Genomic DNA, 23015 nt, shown 5'->3' with positions numbered 1-23015 from the left:
GCCATAAACTATTTATCAATCAACTGAATTATTTATCGATCAAGGATAGATATTGTTGAAACCAGAGACGAAAAACAATAAATATCATTGGGTATAAATGAAAACAGAAAAGTGTAACAAAACCTTGATATTATTTTATTCATTCCATGTAACGTAATGTCTGTAAATTCTTACTCAAAAACCATCTAAGTAAGTTAATTATTAATTTATTCAGACAGTTACTTATGATAATAGTACATTGAGCAGAGGAGAGGAAAGAAAAAAGACAGGTTTTTTTATTAAAATACTTTTATAGACATTTTTTAAAATTATTTACATTATTTAACACTTACTTATAAATAAGAAATATATCTAGAACATTCTTTGCTATAAAAAGTAATTAGTTATCAATAACTAAGTGCACAGATATTTTATACAGTTTTAGTTTGACTTATAATTTATTTTAAAATAGGCCTACGACCAAAATAATTATATACATTTAATTTTAATTTATTTGGAGGATTAGCAATTATACCGGTGTTACGTTTACCACGTTATCCTCAGGAGCTGAGTAGGTGTATAGAATGAAGGAAATAAAAGAGTATCGAATTATTGTAGTAGGTATTATTAAGAGTAGAATTATTGTTCCCTTCCTACACCAATGGAAGGGAACCCATCATTATCTTGAATAGCAAAGTTAGATATCATTACTAAACTGCTAGCATTCTTTAAGCTGAATTGATTCTGACTGATTGTGGAGGAAATCAGTTATAACACATCTTACTAGAAAGTTCAAATGTACACTGAACGTTAGCAAAATAGATTAGACGACCAAAATGACTCCAGATTATTACTTCAAATCAAGATGTCTGGCCTGTCAGAAATAAGTTTCGATACTTACGAAAATTTCAAAATGCCATCAATCGGAATGCTAATTCTTAAACTTCCATCTTTATCGCAACAATAAGGATGAAGTTGTCAATATAAATTATGTGTTGGAGACCTTATTGGGGATCTACTCCGTCTTCCCTCTCACTCGTTGCTCTGTGGTCGGCCTCCTCACGTAGGTTTTGATGTAGAAGTTGATGAAGAGAGCGAGAAACACGAGGATCTGGCTAGCCCAGACGTAGGTGAAGATGCGCGGCAAGTCACACCTCATCAGGATCAGAGACGAGAGGTAGAGCACTCCGATGACGAATTGACCCTGGATAAGATACAACCAGGTTAGTATTATCCTCCATTAACACTTGCATCTGGACTAGCACCGTCTATTTCACTTGCCTTAAAATGGTCTGAAGTTCCGATTTTTATTCCAAAACAAAATAATAAACAAACGCCAAATATTTGAATCGATGCCAAATTATCAATAACTTCCACCACCCAACAGACAAACCTTCACTGAAGATGTAATTTACATATTGTAATTGGATTCGTGAAATCTACAGCTTGCAATAGAGGCTTATATTCGGAACGACTGCCGCCTGGAAGCGTACAGGAGACGCTATACCGACCAATCAGGTCATCACGTGATCTCAGGCCGAAATTGTCTCGGCCAATGGGAGCAATCACCTGATTCCACGTCTTGGTTAATAGTTCAACTCAACCCAGTTATTAACTATGAGATAAACAAGGTTAGGGTAGAATATATGAGTATTTTGAAACTTTTCTTCAAAGTCTGGTTGGATCGAGCAGCAAGAATGTAGCCAAGAAAATTGGGGCTGGAGGGGTCCAGACAACTGATATAACCCGTAGTGGACAGAGAGTAAGGCCCCATTAAAAAAAAGATTTATTAAGTAGAATAATTGTTATTGTACCTGTGTTAATCGAAATATAACTATGTGTTAATAAATTTTAACTGTTTATTGAAACATATTGTTGGAAATAACTTTCTTTTTTATTTCGGAAATATACATTATGTTGTAAAATGTACCGACTACGGTAATTAGAGATTTTGGCCCACTAGCGACCAAATAAAGGTAAATTTTCTTTGTAATCCATAAAGGCTATTTTAATATAGATAAATTAAGATGTGCTTCAAAAACCAAACTCTCACAGTAGACCTTCTCATGAAATACAACTCTTAAATTATTTTGCATCTTCAAATTTTCAAGAATTGGCTGAATATAAGGTGTTCAATAATGTGGGTACCTTGTATTCTCTCAACGTTTATGATGGTTTAGGATATTTAAACTAGGATTACTAGATTAGACGTGTAAAGATTTATCTTACTTATCTATTACTGTAGGTACTTACAATCTGCATGGTGGTGAGGTACCGCTTCCACCAAAGGTATCTGCGGACTCTCTCTCCCAAGGCTGCCAGGAAGTAGTATGTGTACATAACTACGTGGACTAGGGCGTTCATGAACCCCAGCAGAACGGCCTGCTCACCTGTCATGAACAATGGTGAACTTAGTTTAGGTTCAAATAGAAAAATACACTGAACAATTTGAAGAGACGTTGTCGATAGTACATATTGAGTAATGGGACGTGCTGGGGCCGAAGCCCCTTGTCCCCACCTCCACCCCTGACACAAGTCTGTGACTTACTTGCCATTGAGTAATGGGAGTGATTACTTCTTTAGCTAAGGCACAAGAGGGTTTCAGTTAAAAGGTGTGGTGAAGAAATATGGATCGATGATGGAGAAGGTAGAGAAGACCTCGAGGAAATTTCTGAAAGAGCTTCTTGCCGGATGATAGTAGCGCGAGCAAGGACATGAAGGGGCAGCAAACACTTAAGTAAGTACCACATCAAAGGTAAAAAAGTGGGCCTTCGTATTAAAGGTACAATGGAACAAAGGTTGGCCTAAGTATTAAAAATACAAAGCATGGAGGATGAGAATCGAAAATTCGAGAAATAGTTAAACATTTTACACCAGAAAGTTCCTTCTACATCTTGATTTTTCTTCAGTCCACCTGAGTTTAAATTTAAAAACATATTAAACAAACACTGTTTAAGTCAAAGAATTGACATTTTAGGTGTATTACCAAAAAAATACATTTAAAAAGTTATCATTATCCTTTATTAAATTTACAAACTTGTAATCAATAATTTATACAACTTAGGAAAGCCTTTTATAGAAGAACAATGGATAATTCTATATTCTTATTCATTATGTTGCGATAATCTATCCTTTTCTAACCAACTTTGTGTATTTACTTATAAGTGTGAGAATATAGTAGAATTTTGCGCGGTGAATAAATAATTACTATTGCCATTAAGGTGTGCTTATTTTATAATAAATAATTCCATTCTAATAAAGTATATATAACGAGTGATAGTAAATCCTCGTTCTTATAACATTGTTTTAAAGAAAAGGCCCTTCCCTTTGTAAGTCTGATTCTGACCGTCCTCATGGGCCACTGGCCTGTGCGAGGATCTTATCAAACAGAATAAGGAGGAGAGTGGATAGAGTACAAGATAGATGGCACTGATATGAAGTGGTACGATCACAGATAGGATTTGGACTCTCGCTATCTCTCAATCACATCCAAACCTTGCGGCAACCGGCTCTTCCACAAATATTGTTTGAAAGGCGATACTCACAACCTGGTTACTGGAGGATTAATAAAGGTGGCAAATTCAATGTAACGCTAGATAAATTAACTAAGGTAGTATTTTGTACCTAACAACAATTTTAATATTAAGATTTGTGTCGTTGGCTGAACGTTAGCGAAGCATATCAGTCGAGAGGTTGAAAAAATTTCATTGCTGCTTTCTCTCCTGAAGATATCAAGAAAACGAAGTGACCAGTAGACCTACAATTTTTGCATGACGTTTCATTTCTTTATAGGCAACACTGAGTTCGATGGTTCATGTTACTCCATGAGAGTTGGCGGAGCGTTAGCAAATAGTTTTCACATTCGTCTTATGGGTAATCATGATCTGGCAAAGAGAAAATCTCAGAATAAAAAATTATAAAAATACCGAGTACAGTCATATGACATGTGACTTATACAGTAAAAAGAACAAAATAAGAGTGAACGTTGAAAGGCGTGATAAGATTTGATTTCAGTGCACTATTGTGTTGTAGTACCCTCCCTACATCAGCGGACTTTTATTATTTATACACTCTTATGAAACTTGAACAATAAACAACACTGTGAGTGTATCATGTTGGAAGATATCTCGAGAAAGATTTCATCTGTAGTCTTTAAATTTTGCTTGGAACTTCATTTCTAAGATGGTGCATGTCCAACCATGGAATTTGATTGAGCCTCTTTGAAGCCCATAACTCAGTAGGTGACACAATTGACCTTTTATCTGTCGGAGGGTGTAAACATTTCTTTTATATTATGAGGTATGTTTGTCTGCAGAACATCTTGGGAATGAAATAAGCTATAGATTAAAAATGTTGCATGCAACCTTAGCGAGGCTTGTTACGCGACAATCCTTACCAATATTATAAAAACACGTATTTAGTATAAATAAGAAAAGTGGTGTTAATCACGAACATACACATATTAAGTACTGTGGCCTTATACTATTTCAGAATATGAGTTTTAATGTGCTCTTAGCAACATTATACCTTAAGACTCTTCTTTTATTTTAGTATCCTTACCCCTGAGGTACTTGAGGGTCGCCCAAGAGAACAGCGCCATGGCGGAATGGTGGTAGACATGTAGAAAAGTCACGTGATCTTGTTTCTTGCGAAGGACGAAGAACACCTACATAATTGGAAACATAAATTGGATTGGAGTAAAGTAATGAAATTGTAGCAATAATACTACACTTGTCGTGTCTAGAGATTGAACCAAGTGGATACTTCATTTACTAGTTCTTTAATGCTCAATGGAATGTGCAGATAGAATATTTATCCTTGAAAACTCGAAAGGTTACATTCCGTCATTGAAGACTCTTAATAAACATTACCCGGGAATATTCTAAAAGCTATCTGGATAAAGATTTACTTATACGTCAAGTGGGTGTGTTTAAGAGAGACTTGCTTTAATCTCGCTAAGGACTGTGCTTCTATTGCATAATGCATTCAAAGTAATGCTTGAAAGATTATCAAAGAGATAAACACGGGTAAAGCCAATTAGTTTCTGCTATTTTAAAGTTACGCAAATAGATTAAATCTGTTGCATATTTGGATTCCTTTTAAATTGCATCCTGCAAGTGTTTATTAAGTCTTCAAAGAACAATATAGTTATTATTGAAGTAATTATTATTGTAGTCTACAGTGTATTAATGTATTGTTATAGTCTGATGTCTCCTTGAAGAGTCTTCATAAACTCGAGAAATGCGCGCGCTTCAAATAACACTAATTGCATTTACTATATTGTAGGCACTCCCAATAAATCAGACTGTATTTAACGCTATCATTGTACCAATTAGAGATAACCATTACTATACACTTTACAGCTGATGTATGAAAGGTCAAAATGATATCGTACTACCGTTAAACACAAATTGATATTGATTTATATAAGCGAATAAATCAATAAAATGTTATAAAAATATTGCCTTACCGTATCGACCAAATCCATGAATTTGAGAACAGTGTAATGCCACATCGCTGTGCACAGCTGAAACATCAACAAGAATAATTATAAATTAACTATTCAGAAAAGGGAAACAGAAAAGTCAGCAACACAAATCTTAAAATGATTTAGTTATTTAAATTTAAAATAACACTTAATAATTCACAGCGTAAAACCTAATTAATTTTACATGACACCTTTGTGACCACTCAAATTTATAAATACTCAAAAATGTCAAGAGAAGGGCACTTTTATTATTCCAAAATTTCTAACAAAAAAATTAAGTTAGCGCTCTTTTCTATTTGTTGACAAAAATATAGTATGGATGAACTTTTCAAGATTGATTTAAAAATTAAATTGCTGGTAACCATTTTCGCAACGATGAAAACATAAAATATAAAAATTAGGAAATAAACATATTATGATCGATTATCTTGAGGAGAAACGTATTTCTCAGTATTTTATGAATACTTGCGATAAGGTACTTTGTTGGATTGGTTGATTTCATGCGAAACCTAAATAATTGGAAAATTTCCGAAGACTCCATGATATTACATCATAAGTTCATTTACTAGGTAGTATAAGGACTTCAATTTTGAAAATAGTGTGCGAAGCCGTGGGCAACAGCTAGTTTCTTATAAATCCAACGCTACAATTTGGCTTAAAAACAGAAACAACCTTTAAATTTCACATGTTTAATAGTTTATCCGTTGATGTGTGTTTCTTTTAGGTTGTGTGAAAGAACGACCAGTTATTTTTTTTTAAAGTCGATAATGATAACTGTATCTAAAGATAAGGATAATAAACATTTCTTCTAGCTTATTGGGAAGGACGGAATATTTCACATGAGGCTGTCATCTCAAAATGTCAAATGGAAGATGCATTATTAGTTCCACAACACTGATGACACAATAACACTCAATGTTGGCATGTTAATATAATCTTAACATTTTAAAACACAAACAGAAAGTTCATAATCTTGAAATCTTACTAGGCTTTTGTATAAATCTTTCGGTACTGGATTTTTTATGATTGCAATTTGTATTGTTGCAACCATATAGATTGTAAAAAAGTGGACTATATTTAGTTATTCCCAAATTATTGTTGTAAACATATTCACACATAAAGGTTCACTTTTTTACTTCTATAAATTTAAAAGTATTCGTAAATAAATAGGAATAAATTTCGCTTGAAATTACTTGCAATGTAATGAAATGAAACATTTTGAGATATTAAGTTTTTATGGACATTGGAAAATTGCGTTCTGATTAAAAAACATAGAGTAAATTTTTACTTTGCAAAAGTAGTACCTATATGAAGTAGTTTTGATTTAGAATGTTCTATAAGTTAGTTGCTTATAATTTCTATCGATGGCCAATATTTATGTACCTGTTTATTTGTTTTGACGTGTTTTTAGTCACAAATACGTTTATAAATCCAGTAATGAAATTTGAATGAATGTCAGTTGTAAGCTACTCACTATAAAGAAACTTGTTACAATCAGAATGTAAAAGACTTCCTTACTAAAAATCAAGAATTGTGATGTTTCAGATTTATCGAATTTTTTTCTTCAGATTTCTGAGTTTGTTTTATGTGAGAAAAACGAGGAATTATTATCAAACCCCAGTTCCTGGAAAGCAGTGTTTCAATTATCGCACAAGAAAACTACAAACAATGGTCGTCGCGATTCCTGTAATATTTTATGAGCAGCCAAATTGAATCGTGAAAAATAATTATTCGCCATTAAAGCATTCTGTCACTGAATAAACGCTTTGACTTATTAGTTGCATTTCAATAACGCTTTAAAAGAGTCCTCAGTTTCTTTGTAAGGGTTTATTCATGCGAGAATTTGAATAGAATTTCCTTTCCTCGTACAAATTCAAATGGTGAATTGGATACTAAAAGTTGTTGAGGCATAACGATTATATCTGGTTGGTGCGGTGTGTATGGAGTTGTCATAATGCAGACCAATAATTTGCAGTTTGAGTAAATAAACTTGACTCCAGAAAATAATAAAAATAACGTACAAAAGTAATGTTAATAATGCATTATTTTTTAATCAAGAAATTAGTTTTAAACACGAGTTTGTTTACTACAACATTCTAGTACTCAGAAATATACTACAAAAAGTATAGATTATAGACAGGCCCGTACTGAGACCGGGCTTTTCGGACAATTGTTCCTGGGACTGGACCGAATCCCGCAACACGTTTATATAAGAATTCTTTTTACTGTAATTAATTTTTGAATAGTAAACAGTTAAAGTGGAGAATGCTTAAATTTTAAACTGAAATCTGTGTTTTCTTCATATTTTTGGTTTTAAAAATCCACAAAACACAAAAATATTTCTCTTTTGCTCAACTAATACATGGGTGAATACTACCCAAATTGTAAAAAAATGTTTTTGGTGTAATATAAGTGTACATTTTAATGTGGTAGACGTTTGAAGTGAGGTGTTTAGTGTGTGAGAGAGGTCGCGGGGACTCGGCTCCGTCAAGGATTTTCTTTAGAAAATAAAATATACTTGAACGAACCTTGTCGACGAACAGCGGGACATAACGGGGCCCGGCCGAATATTTTTCCGGGGTTCGCCAAAGCTGAGTACGGCCCTGATTATAGATGCGCTTGAATGGTAAAAGTTCAGTGCACTTTTTCGTATCTTCTGTAGGCGGTTTAATTAAGGTGTTAAAGAATGAAGGTAATAAAACTCTGTATGATGAATGTTTCGCAACTAAAAAAAGATTTTTATTGATAAATTGTCGTTATGCATCAACTGAAGCGGCTACGTATTGAGCCGGTTCAATACCTATATCTCCCCGGCTCATGTGTGTTTTATATAGTGTATGTGTGTGTGGTTTATTGGCTGCAAAGCCCACTGACCTTTTGAAGGCGTTTGGCCTTTCCGGTAGAGTGTGGTAGAGACTCCGAGCCGTGGTGTACAAGTTAGGAGTAGCTCCAGTTTAATTTTTTGTTTATTTAAGTGTTTGTTAGTTTTGCTGAGCTGTTCTCCTTCTGACATGTGCGGCTAAGTTTACGGCCCCTCACTGATGAGGTCCAGGAGATGAGTTGATTTTCTGCTGTCATCTCTCCATCATGCGTGGTCGCAGAGAACCTTCGCTTTTTGCGCTCTGCTGAAGGACGGCCACCATGATGGACATTTCTACTAGTCAACATCTGTGATACCCTGATCATATTCTTTATTTATTTGTTATTGTTATTGTTGCCATTTATATAGTTTATATTTTGTTATTTAATTTTAAGTTAGTTTTAGATATTATTTAGTTATTTCTTGGATTTCATTAGGAGCCCGCCCTTAGCCGAAGGATACCGGGTGGAATTGGCATTTCTTGTTTCAAATTATGGCGTTTCTAATTTTTGTATGCAGGTGCACCTGACAAGGATTGTTTGAGGTATACTACTGCAGGCACTTTTTATTTTTTTTTATTTATAGTATATAATATATATATATTTTTATTTTGACTGGATAGGCCTATGCTGTGTCCTTAGTAAATGAACCTGAGTATACTGACCACGGTGTTCTTTTTTTGCCTAGTTTTGTTTTGATCCGGCATCCCGTTCGCCACCATGGGCGCGCGCTTCCCTGATGGTTTGCTGTGGGTGTGCGAGCGGCGATGTACGGTTTCAATGGTAGCAGAGCGTGGTTAGCTGCTCTCTCAGCTGTCTCTCAGTTCTGGTTTTGTTTGTTGGTGTAGGTTAGTGTTAGGTAGGGGGAGGTTAGAGTACACAACTTTTTTTTTCATTAGGAGCTCGCCCTAGCACAGGATACCGGGTGGAATTGGTTTTAGTGTCTTGCTTCCTGCAGACTTACCCTTTGCAGGGAGCAAGGACTCTAAATTGCTTAACCGCTAAATTTATCTAACTGTACTCTACTTCTCTCCCCTATCAATGTGTTGTTTTGTTATATTTATTGCTTCTGTGTTTGTAGGTTGTGGTTAGTGATATATTTGCAGGTATCCTTCTATTAGGTAGCAGGTATTAAGTTCTTCACTTGGACCCTCGTCAGTGTAAGCCTTTTGTGAGTTGAGTCCACTTAGGTTACTAATGTAATTGTTGCGTACGCTTTGTTGTTTATTGTTGTATTTATTTGTCTTAATTGTTTGGTATGGCGTTTTCCCTGGTGCCTGAACATCTACGCAAGCCCGAGTTGGTTTTTGAGGTCCTGGCGTAGAGGACAGAAGCCCGAGGGAGATGTGAGGGCATTAAGAGCTCAATTACGGGCTTGTATAGCGTTGGACCGCAGCTGGAATGCAGAGTTCCAAAATTAACACAGAATTTGAGTTTTGTAAAACCCGAGAATGGAGGAATTAGAAGACGATATTAATTTTGAGTCACTTCCCATGTCCGGGTCAGCAAAGGCTAGATTGGCATCTCAGCTTTTACATTGGCGTGACAGAATAGTTTTACTTATGTCAGCTCCTAGTTTAGACTCTGATATTAAAAGTTTGGGCTTTTTTTTTTCGGCCAGTAACAAATTAAAACAAGCCTTAGATGGTTTGAGTGAGGTGCGCTCGGTGAAAGAGAAGGGGGGGTACTATTTACCGCTGTCACTCCAACGGAGGTTCCCACTACCATTACTTTTGCTAACCATCCACCGGCTCTTTCTTTCGAGCCCTCCCAGAGTTACTATGTCTCCGATGGGTAGTGGCCCTCCTGAAGCGGCTGGTGAGGCATCATCTATAGTTGTGCCTTCCTTTTCTAGCTTTGGCAAACTGCCCCATCCTTTGGGGAGTGTTTTACAACACTTCCCCAGAGTTGATGGGCTTGACACTAATTTACTTATCCATTTCCTTCTGGAAGTTTTTAAGCTAAGAGAATTTCCTGGTATGACAGATGCCATGCTTATGCAGATTTTTAGCGCAGTTTTCCTTAAGGCCGCTTTTTGATCGCCTTCTAGACTGCCTTAAGAGAGGTGCCACCTTTTGACCAGTTTCCAAACCGAGATCTTGGAGTTCTTTGTACCTGCTCGGGTTTAGGGAGCGCTTGCGGGTGGAACGCGTTTATCGTCCTCAGGCACCAGACGAGACGTTGAGCCATTTTGTCGGGGAGATACGGGATGTAGCCCGGGTGTTGCGCTTGAGCTTGAGCGAAACGGAGTTGGTGAGCCTTATTTTGGAGGGCATTAAACCTGAAGAACGCTCCCGTTTGATTTTTTGTAGCCGTCCCGCATCTTTTGCGGATTTGGACCGCCTCTCCATCATCTCTAGAGGGGTTCAGGATGCGGATGATCAAAGGGAGGCCATGTCGAGGCATCTTCCTCACTTGCCTCCGGGGCCGGTCCATGGCTCCGGTGCTAGTCTGCAGCTCTAGCAGGCTAGCTCTCTTCCCGTAGGCAGCACCTACCTGTTATGGCTGCAAGCAAGTGGGACATATTAGGACCGTTTTGTCCACTTAATAAAAAAAACTAGTAAGCTTGCGGACGAGTAAGCCCGACTCGTGCCGTAAAGGTAATTTTGAGGGCAAATATGTACCTGATTTTGATGGTAAAGGGGTAGCTGGTTTAATACAGAACAGAAAGAAAACAGAAAGAAATAGACTTGGGGACAGTTATCATCGTTGGCCGAGAGGGGAGGTTGCTGCTCTGGCTGCGCAGGGAGTAAGGGCTGCCCGCTCAACCTGCCCACAAACTGGATGTACTTGTGGGGAATGTGGTGCAGAAGGCCCTGGTTGATTCTGGGTCAGCACGCAGCCTGATTTCTTTGTCGTTTTTTGAAGATCTAAAATCCTCTGGGCTAATACGGCAGGTTGAGCCTAGTTCACTTATCTGCTGGACTGCTTCACGCACACCTTTACCTATTATCTGTAGTGCCCAGATTCACATCAAAATTAATTATTTCTCTTGGGATTGGAGCTTTTTGGTGGCTAAGGACCTGACTTTTTCCTTTCATCTTGGGAGCAGATTTTATCGGAAAAACTGGCATGATTTTGGATTTGGCCTCCAGTCCATGTTTTCTTTGCTTTCGCCAGGCGGGTGCTCGTTCCCTTTTCAGATGTCGAGTCTCGTGGGACTGCTGCCTTAGAGATGGAAGATAAGAGCTTGACTCCTCCTGACCAACTGGACATCTTACGCCGAAAGAGGCTGAGGACATCAGATTTGTTCCAGTTTTCCTGAAGTCCTAACTGACAAACTGGGCACGACCAATCTCTTGGAATACGAGATTCGTCTTACAGACACCCGTCCTGTACGTTCCCCATCCATATAAAGCTTGCTCCGCCCAAGATGGAAATTCTGAGAATATGATTGATGATTTACTTAAGAGTGGGGGTAATCGAGCCGTCTTGCTCAAATTTTTCCAGTCCAGCGTTTCTAGTGCCGAAACCTAATGGGAAGTCCAGATTGGTCCTGGATTATCGAAAGCTCAATGCTCAGATAGAAATTGACTCCGTGCCTCTCCCCGATTTGCATTCTGCTTTCGACTGGTTTGGTAAGGCCAAGTATTTCTATCTCCATTTTTGATCTTAAATCAGGCATACCATCAGATTCCTCTAAAACACGAGTCTCGACCTCTCACTGCCTTTTGTGTGCCTTGGAATTTGTACCAGTTCACCCGAGTGCCAATGGGCTTGGCTGTGGGGCCCAGACACTCACCAGACTCCTGGATTCTATCTTTCATGATGTCAAATTTTAAGTTCGTGTTCAACTATCTGGATGACCTGCTTGTGTACAGTGAGAGTTATGAGGAGAACTTGACTCATCTAGAGGAAGTTCTAAACTAGGCTGCGAGAGTCTGGCCTTACCGTCAATCCTGAAAAGGTGAGTTTTGCTCAGCCTGAAATATCGTTTCTGGGTCATCTTGTCTCTTCTCGAGGTGTTTGTATTGATCCAGAGAGAACCCAGGCAATCAGGGAGTTTCCTCCTCCTAAGGATGCCAAGGGGATTGCCCGTTTTGTGGGAATGATAAATTTTTTATCGTCGTTTCATCCCCAATGTTGCTGAAGTGGCGGCCCCTCTGAACTCTCTTAGGAAAAAGGGTGCCAAGTTTGAGTGGGGTGAAGCGCAACAGACTGCTTTTGAGCAGCTGAAGAAAGAGGCAGTGATGCAGCCTCCAGTCTTGGCTATGCCTGATTTCGGTCGTAAGTTCGTCTTGCAAACTGATGCTTCCTCCTTAGCCGTTGCTGCTGTTTTATCGCAAGAAGTAGATTGTATCCGGCAGCCCATAGCTTATGCTTCACGCACGTTAACCCCTTGTGAGAAGAAGAGTTGTTCTGTTTATGAGCTGGAATGTTTGGCTGTCGTGTTTGGAATTAATAAGTTCAGGCGTTACCTAGAACATAAAGAATTTTTGTATGGAAACCGACAACCAGGCACTTTCTTGGCTCCTTGCCCACCCCCGTCAGCTCGGGAAGATTGGTCGCTGGGTAGTCCAAATTTCTGCCCTTAAGTTCACAGTGCAGCACGTGCGAGGCACCCAAAATATCATAGCGGACACTCTGTCACGCATGTATCACTTACCCAACGACCACCAGAATTTATCAGAGCCGCCATGTTGTGGCGTGCTCCTAGACTTTCCTCTGGCATTTTCGGACATTGTTCCACACCAACTTAAGGATCCCGAGCTGAACTGCTATCATCAATGAGCTTAAAACGGAGGTGCCCTCCCTCCTTATTTTCTGTACCGAGGTGCTCTATGCTGCCGTGACAAGCAGCGGAGAAAACCTAAGTTAGTGCTGCCAAGCTTTCTTGTACCGATGGTCTTTCAGTATTTTCATTCTTCTCCTGTGGGCGGACATCTAGGAATTCATAAGACCATCGCGAAGATTAGGGATCAGTTCATCTGGAAAGGTATGGACCGGGATATTGCAGCTCGAGTACGTTCTTGTGAACTGTGCTCGCTAAGCAAACCCCTCAAAATACCAAGTTGGGTCTTTTGTCATCTGAGGTGGCGGAAAAACCTTTGGAGAAGGTTTTCATTGACTATGTTGGGCCTCTCCCGGAAATAAGTTCCTACTTGTTTGTGTGGATGCCTTCTCCAAGTTTGTTTGGTTGTTCCCATTGCGGAGTGCTACCGCGCAGCTCACGGTGCAAGCACTTCGTAACCATTTTTTTCAACACTTTGGAATCCCCGCCACCTTAGTTTCCGATAATGGTTCACAGTTTGTCTCCAATATCTTTAAAAGAATGTGCTTTGGGCACGGAATCCGCCATGTGACTACTTCCCCTTTCTATCCTCAGCCTTCTCACGCCGAACGGTTTTAATCGCAATCTTCGATCTGCTCTCATTGCCTTTCATGCGGAAAATCAGACCACCTGGGATCAACAACTACCTTGGATCCAATTTGCCTTTAATACGGCCCAGCATGAAAGTCACAAGGCGGTACCTTTCGAGTTATTATTTGGCTTTCCGCCAAACAACCCTTTGGCGAACCTTTGGAAAATTAGCGATCTTCTGCCACCTCCTGGTACTCCCCAATGTGAAAGCCACTTGGGAGGCAGCCAGGCGGAATCTCATTCGGGCTAGGGAGTTAGTAAGGAGGAAGTACAACCCGAGGTCGTATTGCCAATCCCTTCCAGGTGGGGGATCTAGTTTACTGCAAGGCTCACCCAGTCAGTTCGGCTGTGGATAAAAGAGCTGCTAAACTTTGCTACAGGTGGACTGGTCCCCACCGCATCTTGAAGTTTCTGACTCCGGTGACTGCCCGACTGGGAGATCCTCAGTCCGGGAAGATTTTCAGGAAGGCGCACATATCCCATCTGAAGCCTTGCCGGAGTCATCCGTGATTTCTCTTTAGTCTGTGCGGGAGGGTTTTAGGTCCAGAGGCCTGATCACCTCTGCTCTTTCTTCCTGATCAAGGTTCCTGTTTTCTTCTTTGTACCCACGCAACTCTTGGAGTGATTTCTTGCCTCCAACTGGATTTTCTTGGTTTTCCCTTCTGCAGACTTCAGGGTTTCCGGTTTATAATTCTTCAACCATTGGGGGGGAGAGGCATTTCATTTGGTTCTTCATTTTGAAGAAATTAACAGAGGGGAGTTCCTCCTTTTGGGGGGGGGGAGTCTGAGCCGCTCCCCGGCTCATGTGTGTTTTATATAGTGTATGTGTGTGTGGTTTATTGGCTGCAAAGCCCACTGACCTTTTGAAGGCGTTTTTGGCCTTTCCGGTAGAGTGGTAGAGACTCCGAGCCGTGGTGTACAAGTTAGGAGTAGCTCCAGTTTAATTTTTTGTTTATTTAAGTGTTTGTTAGTTTTGCTGAGCTGTTCTCCTTCTGACATGTGCGGCTAAGTTTACGGCCCCTCACTGATGAGGTCCAGGAGATGAGTTGATTTTCTGCTGTCATCTCTCCATCATGCGTGGTCGCAGAGAACCTTCGCTTTTTGCGCTCTGCTGAAGGACGGCCACCATGATGGACATTTCTACTAGTCAACATCTGTGATACCCTGATCATATTCTTTATTTATTTGTTATTGTTATTGTTGCCATTTATATAGTTTATATTTTGTTATTTAATTTTAAGTTAGTTTTAGATATTATTTAGTTATTTCTTGGATTTCATTAGGAGCCCGCCCTTAGCCGAAGGATACCGGGTGGAATTGGCATTTTCTTGTTTCAAATTATGGCGTTTCTAATTTTTGTATGCAGGTGCACCTGACAAGGATTGTTTGAGGTATACTACTGCAGGCACTTTTTATTTTTTTTTATTTATAGTATATATATATATATATTTTATTTTGACTGGATAGGCCTATGCTGTGTCTTAGTAAATGAACCTGAGTATACTGACCACGGTGTTCTTTTTTTTGCCTAGTTTTGTTTTGATCCGGCATCCCGTTCGCCACCATGGGGCGCGCGCTTCCCTGATGGTTTGCTGTGGGTGTGCGAGCGGCGATGTACGGTTTCAGTATTTAAAAAAAATAATTGGAATCAGGTAATGAGCTAACCCCTTACATTGCATGTATGTGCCCACTCTCTTTCGCGTGACTCACTCACTAAACATTGTCAAGAAAACAGTTAAAGAAGTGTAGCCGATATTGTTCCACCGATATTGCACTAATATTCATATTACTGCTACACTGGTATCGGGATTGATACAACGGTATTCATACTAGAACATCTATGGCGATATTGATATATCGACATTCATACAGCTACAATGATTTTCACATTGCTACACTAGAATTGAAATTGATACACCTACACTCTTACTGCTACATAGATATCAATTCTCTGTAGAGTATTGCTACCGTGATGACTAAAAACAGTTAATAACAGTACCAGGGTTTCCCATATATGTACCGATATGTTAATGTGGATTAATATTGATATAGTGACATCCATATTCATTTTAAGCAATCCTAATTCTTCCTTTGTTATAAATGAAATGACTTCTCTCTTTTTTCACGCTTACATTGACCTTTGAGAGGTTTCATACTTAATTTTGTATTAAATTGTTTGACTGAAACATTCCTCACATTCTCACATTTCATTTAATACTTAGTCTGGTTAATAAATGTAAAAGATAAAAAAATGAACAAATAAAATTAGGAAGTTACTTTTCAACCGCCCTCTACATAAGGATCCATTATAAGTTATTACACCGTCCCTGAAAAGTGTGAAAAGTATAATATTTTTGTATTGAATGTTTTTATTTGTAGTACAAAAGTGAGGGCACTGTGGTGTAATGGTAGCACATTCACCCGGCAAGTGAGAGATCCGGGTTCGAGTCCCGGCGGAGGTGGCTGGTCATCAGTGTTACAAAAATTTTTGGGTGAAATTACAAACACTAAAACGAACATATGCAGATCTAAACCTCAATAGTGTAGTGTATGGTTGGAAAGCTTATAAAATGGCGCAGTTTTTAAAATATTTAGCTACCTTCTTGTATACAGGGTGTAGAAAAATACAATAGACCAATATTTTTTTATTTATAACAGATACTTAAATTTTAAACTTTGGAACTATTAACAATGGAGTTTTTATTATTGATCCTTTAAAATTTTCACTTATTCCTACTGAAAATTTAATGTAGAATACGAAAATTACGTCATTTACTCAAATCCGTTTGCAGGTAGTTGAGAAATTGCTGTAATATGTTTAAAAACATGGTTGTTTTAGAAAAAATTAAAATAATTCTTTTTGTAACCAATTATTTTATTTGGAACCTCTTACATGCATCATTACACTTCATTTACTTTGTAATTTCACCCAAAAATTTTGTAACACTGATGACCAGCCACCCTGTATATATATAATTATATGTCTCGTAACAGGCTTCGTTAAGTTTGCATGCAAAATTTCAAACACAACCTTTCATCTGTAGATGCTCTGCAGACAGATAAACATACTGTCAAACAGTACTTTACATTCCCACGGTATACAAAAGAGAAATTGTTTCACCCTACTATCACTATAGGCATCAGTGACGCTCAACAAAATTCCACAATGGAACTAATTTTTAGAATCGTTTATGTAGAAATGAAGTTTTGTGCTGAGTTCTTAGTGCAAAATAACATTCATATTTTTGTTCAGTAAGTTAGGTTTTATAGCAGTGTTCAAAAAAGGTACCCTGTAAGCTAGCGAGGGTATAATAATAATAATAATAAATCTTTATTGTGTTCACAATTTAAGCAAATTGTATACAATCGTCAATATACATGTATTAAAATGAATTAAACTAATTAAAATAAATCAATTCAAATGCAAGTCAATTCAGTCATTAAAAAGTTTTCAGGTATGCTGATTACAATTTAGAACAGAACTAAAGGACTAGCCAATTTATTTCAATTAACTTCAAATTTAATCCCAGCGGCTCATCATAAACTCTTCAACAGAGTAGAACACCCTCGACACCAATAGGTTTCTCAATCGAGCTTTGAATTTTTTAGGATCATTTAAATTTTTTATCTCATCAGGGAGCTTATTTATGAACCTTACGCCAACCTCGGATGGTAGACGTTCGAACATGGCGGTTCTGTGCTGTTGAATACGGAAATTGTCCCGGCCTCTAGTCCCGTATTGGTGAACGTCCCTGCCTTGGACCAACTCACACTTGAATCGGCAGTACAGAGTAACCTCAAGGATATAGAGACAGGGCAAAGTCAGTAATTCAAGCTCCCTAAAGGAATTTTTACATGAATCTCTGAATTTCAATTTTGAAATTAGTCGGACCGCTTTCTTTTGAATTCTAAATACTCTTTCAAATTTGTATTTAGAACAGCTGCCCCACAGTCTCAGCCCGTATGTTATATGAGGATATACAAGGCCAAAATAGGCCGTTCTTAGTAAGTCCAAGGAGCAAAACTTGGAGAGATTTCGTAAAGCATAAATGCCCGAAGAAACCTTTGAACAGATGCTTTCTATGTGATCGTCCCATGTCAGGCCTCGATCAAGGCACATCCCTAGGAACTTGGTAGAATCATTTTCCTCTAGGAGTACATCATCCACCATCACAGCAACGCAATCCTCGGGCTCATATTGTCGAAGGCAAAAATTTAACACATTTGATTTGGAACTGTTCGCTCTCAGATTCAATGTTGAGAAATACTGAATACATGAATTCAGTTCTAAAAAAGTATTGATTTCTAATTGGTTTTTTGTTTTAGCTTTGAAACAGAGCGTTGTATCGTCAGCGTATTGAACCATTTTACCTGTTAGGAGCGACGAATTCAACCCGTTACAACGTATTACAACGTTAGGGTACGCTGAAGTAAAATTTGTCACCGACTGCAGTCTATTATAATTATATTTACTCTATGAATCACTTGTTTAGGATCTCGTATTTCATAATTGATTTATTTAGCAATTTTCTCGTTTATATCATAGTTGCATATAAGAACATTGTAAAAATATTTGCTAACGCTCAGCCAAATTCATCATCGAACTATGTATTGCTCATAAATAAATGAAGCTTCATGAAAATCTGTGTAAGTGCGTAGGTTAATACATTTTCGAGATATACTGCGGACAAACGGACATAAATGGTATTTTACAGCTTCGCTAAAGCTCAGCCAATAATACGGTACAAACATAACCAAGATCTTTGTGAGCAAAATGCCATCTGCGACACAACGACTTTTCCACAATCTTAAATGAGGGAGGGTTTTGCCGTGCGGCGTCGCCCCCTACGAGAAACACCGCTATAGATTACTGCCAGCGGAAACAACGCGACGTTAAGGCAGTAAAAGTGCACTGTTCAACACGAAATACTGGCCGTTATTCGACATAATGTGGCAGGCCCCGGCACGCCCCTGCAATGATAGCGTACACATCCGATCATACGACTGGCGTAATAGTGGGCGCCCCTCCCCCTCCCCCTCCCACATATTGTTTAGTTTTTACGCAACGTTTACGCAAACAATGGACGAGCACAGGATGGTATTTTTGTCTAAATATCATGAAACGCTTTCCCTCTACCAAAACGTCTTTTTACTCTTCTCGGTTCTGATGGTTAGCTGCAGATTTGTTGGCTGAGCGTAAGCGAAGCTCATAATTTAGGCCGTTGACAAAAACGCGTCTGTTAAATTATAAACATTTTATATGCATGTAATATTATGATAATCACTAGGAGTATTCTTATAGTTCCTCTTATAGATGGATTATGGAGAAACGAAAATTTAATTTTAAGTCCTATAGGAATTTAAAGGTCTTGGTGAAATAAACACATTGGTGTAGATGAGATTTGAATCATCGAAGGAAAACTAATGCACTATGGAAAGAGTGATATTACTATCATTTCAGGTGAGAAAAGTCAAATTGTCAATCAGTGGCGTAACTAGGACTTGACTTTGGGGGGTAATCGATTGAAGAGCATACCTCACCAGGGGGTCTGGAATAAATCTCAATGAATATAAATTTAAATACGATAAGCCGAATCCAAAGTGGAACATTTAATAGTTGTATTACAAACAAGTATGATTGCTACTTTATAAGTCTTTTAAAAATTGTATTGCTTTTTTTGGGGGGGGGGGAGGGCTTGGGTTCTATCCCCCCTCATCCCTTCTTTAGCTACGCTACTGTTGTCCATAAACATTTTACTCGATAGCAGATAGTGTGAAATGTTGACCTCTATCTATTCACGGACGGTTTAAGCGGAAAGGTAGATTTTACGTTAGATTATCACGTTGAAGTATCAGACCGAAGCGTTATCAGTTTTCAGGTCAATTTGTCCAACACTGATGGATGACGTGTTAATGATTTAGACATGACAAAAAAAAAAAAAAAAAAAAAAAAAAAAATAGAAACACTACGGTGTTGAAAACCCTTACAAAGTTAAAATCGTTATAACCATTTACAGTGAATTCTATAAATGTGGAATGTGGATTCAGTTTTGTTGCAACAGTTGTTTGTAAACATTAAACTTCAACATTCAGCACTAGTGTACGTCTCAAAACTTCGTAGGATCGCTATCTTGAAGCCTTAATAGATTAAACAAATGGAAGATCATAAATTGCTGTAAATGACCTGAGATTTTTAAAACCCGTTTCCGTTTTGCTCTTCGATGCCTAATATATTTTAATGTTGTCTGAAAACTTACTACCTCCAACGGGTATCTAAAAATACGTTAGTATAAAGGTGTACAGAAACTGCTTAGGACTTGTAAAAATTCTTGGCCTGCATTGGGGAATAGTAGAGATAACATTTTGCACAAATGGGAAAAAATTGCTATCTTGAGACTGGTTTACGAACTTGATAAAGCGATGTCATCTTGGATACATATTATCTTTTCATGTTTCAAGTTTAACTTTCGGCAGTTTTCGTACTCAATATCATGCGTTGTATTGCATAAACGTATACATGCATGCATATGTGTGTATGCATGTGTAGAATACAGATACGATATTTGTATTAAAGTTACGGATTATGGTGGTTTTGGAGTTTTTGCGGATGATTTTAAGGATGAATGGAGTTTCTGTAAAAATCCTAAATCCCGTTCATAAATGTTAGATGAAAATAAAAATCTCGAACATACGCATCGATTGAGTTGTGTATAACTGGCTGAGCGTTAGCAAAACTTTCACTGGAAACAAAAATTTTTTCTGTCAGTTTGTCTGTTCGCACGATGTCTCGAGAACGAACCTCCCTTTGGACTTAAAAAGTGCATCGAGTTCAATGAGGATGCATTCACTCCATGGCTTTTGGTTTGAGCATTAGCGAGCATCATTACATTTGTCTTATGGCCAACTATCATTAAAACTAGAAAATAAAAGTTTCAACTTGTTGAGTGCAATCATATGAGATTTTGACATGTGACATATTAATACATAGAGTCCAAGTACCCGCAAAATATCTTGAGAAAGATTTCATATGTGGCCTTTAAATTTTCTACGAAACTTTTTTTGCACATTTCCACAAAGATAACAATGAGTCACATGATGGCGCATGTCCATCTAAGGGGTTTAGACCTATCACTTGCAGACTTTCACAATTTCTCTTTTATCTGCTGAAAACATTTCTTTTCCATACGACTGTATGTCCGTAAGGCGTCTCAAGAATGAAATGAACACAGACTTTCAGCGAACCCTGTAATGATACGTGGTGTGGCGTATTTGGTCTTGTTTTAAAATTGTATTCACAGGACAACGAGAAACGGACGATCCTAAAATATGGAAGTTATTTAATGCTGAAACGTTCCAGGCGAAAACGTAAATGTAAGGATGGATTAAGTTACAAAGCACGGGACATAGACGAAAGAAATATGTTTATTACAGGACCGCTCCTAGGTCTTGGACATAATTCAGCCCCCTGTCCAACCCACGAGGTTCAGATCGTGTTTAAATTTGCAGTACTGCATTGCAAACTTACATTGATCTATAGTAGGTACACAGATTTCGGTGGTTCATAGAACTATATCCAGCAGATCTTACCCATCGTATTTTATACGAAACTTTGCAATTTTGCTAATTGTTTTTATTCGTGTGATTTCAACAAGCTACTTTTCATTTTTAGTGATATTGGTATTAGCTATACCACTGTTTTAAAAATTAAAGCACTTAATTATAAATATTTAAAACACAAGTTTAAGTTTATAAGCTGATGGACACTTGTGTAAATTCGTATAGAAATAGGTCAAAGATTCAACCTAAAAGGAGTAGTATTGATTGGAAGGAAGGTGGAAAAGAGGAAAATAAGGAATCGTATTATTTGATTTAAGTATTGAATCAGAATACGGTATGACAAAAATAATCAGAAATCTACAATGTAACGATAAACACAGTAATAGATTGCAACTACATGTTTCGAGCTATAGAGCGATGAAAACTGTTATAGCATTCTTTTAAAATTTAAATAGTCCTTCGGGCTAATTCGGAAGAAGTAGGTAAGTGGTGACAGCTGAAATATTCATATGGGTTATGTTAGAAATACAGGATTCCAACCACATTTGTGAAATGTTTTCTCTAGGCTCATAAATAACGGAGTTATGATTTTTTTTAAAGGTTTTAACAACATTTTTCCAAAGGCCTCCGCATTTTACCAAATTGGCATATCACGCTATCCAATTGACTTGTACAAGACATTCATGAAATCAATTTTTGTACTAAGTTGAACTTGTTTCAGCACTTGCATAGCTGTTTCTTGGCGATATAACCATTTTTGTGGGATTTACATATACAAATATTTTGAAAATCGTTCGAGATACAAACAAGTATATAAAACAAAATTAGATGTTTATGTACATTACAAATCACTTTACCTCCTGGATTCATAAGTAACGGAATTATGATTTTTTAAAATGAACAGCTATCATATTGGAACGAAATAGCAAACAAAGTTGGTCAACGAACCTTTTTGATATTGATAAAATCAATTTTGTACTGATTCCTCTGGTTTGCGTGGTTTAGGGCTCTGGAGGTCGTGTTTGGAGAGAGTATGTAGAAGGTTTTCCATAAGTAAAACCATGAGAACAATTACAATAAGCCAATTTTGATTACAAGCTCTACCTACAAAAAGGGAAACTGAATAGTATACTACTGTGAATGTCGAGTCCTTCGAAATATCCATAATCAAGGGTACGATCCTGCTCTTAGTGCAGCGTCTGAAATTTGACTTTTTCACAGACTTTCCTAGAATCTGGAGTCATATTCGTCTGAAAGGATAAACAAGTCGGCAACGAAGAAGTTCAAAACGAACTCATTACATCGTTTCAACATCAGAGACACATAGATTACAATATAGTGTAATATAGGTGAATAGGCATTCTCATTGTCTCAGCAGGTGAACAATTGAATGCACTACGATATTTCTGGCACGATCCCAGAGCACGCGTAAACTATAAAATTTTAAAAGAAAACAATAGGAGAGAAACAAGAATAGCACAGCTAAAGTTGTAATAAAAGCAATGAAAGTTTTTATACAGGAGAGGATCTGCGCCTAACAAGAGGATAATGTAGGGTTGGAAACTTGGCGCAAAGTCATAAATTAGCATTATTGAGGATTAACTCAGCCGTTTTGCGCAAAAAGCGCGAGAAACTTTGTCACTCTGCCATGTTTTGTTAACGCGTTCTTGTGCGTTACAAATTACAATAAACTCTTTGTTTGATATCTCTTAGCAGAGCAACACTTTTATAGACTATACTTATTGATTGTTTGTAGATGCAAGTTCACAG

The 23015-nt window shown here is 37.8% G+C and overlaps 1 protein-coding gene across 1 annotated transcript in view; it reads right to left on the bottom strand.

Annotated features, from left to right (window-relative positions):
- Positions 1-276: 276 nt before the first annotated feature.
- The window catches only part of LOC124365827 (elongation of very long chain fatty acids protein 7-like), an 89233-nt gene continuing 66494 nt past the window's right edge, over positions 277-23015 (bottom strand). The window contains exons 5-8 of the mRNA XM_046821876.1: positions 5450-5506; positions 4540-4645; positions 2233-2369; positions 277-1183 (exon numbers count right to left, since the gene is read on the bottom strand). Of these exons, the coding sequence (XP_046677832.1) occupies positions 995-1183; positions 2233-2369; positions 4540-4645; positions 5450-5506 (489 nt within the window). The 3' untranslated portion in view covers positions 277-994. The remainder of the gene's footprint in view (positions 1184-2232; positions 2370-4539; positions 4646-5449; positions 5507-23015) is intronic.

The sequence above is a fragment of the Homalodisca vitripennis genome, chromosome 7 (genome assembly GCF_021130785.1).
Source record: "Homalodisca vitripennis isolate AUS2020 chromosome 7, UT_GWSS_2.1, whole genome shotgun sequence".
In the NCBI taxonomy this organism is placed as follows: Eukaryota; Metazoa; Arthropoda; class Insecta; order Hemiptera; family Cicadellidae; genus Homalodisca; species Homalodisca vitripennis.
The sequence above is the reverse complement of the archived record's forward strand: the minus strand, read 5'-3'. Positions and strand labels throughout refer to the sequence as shown.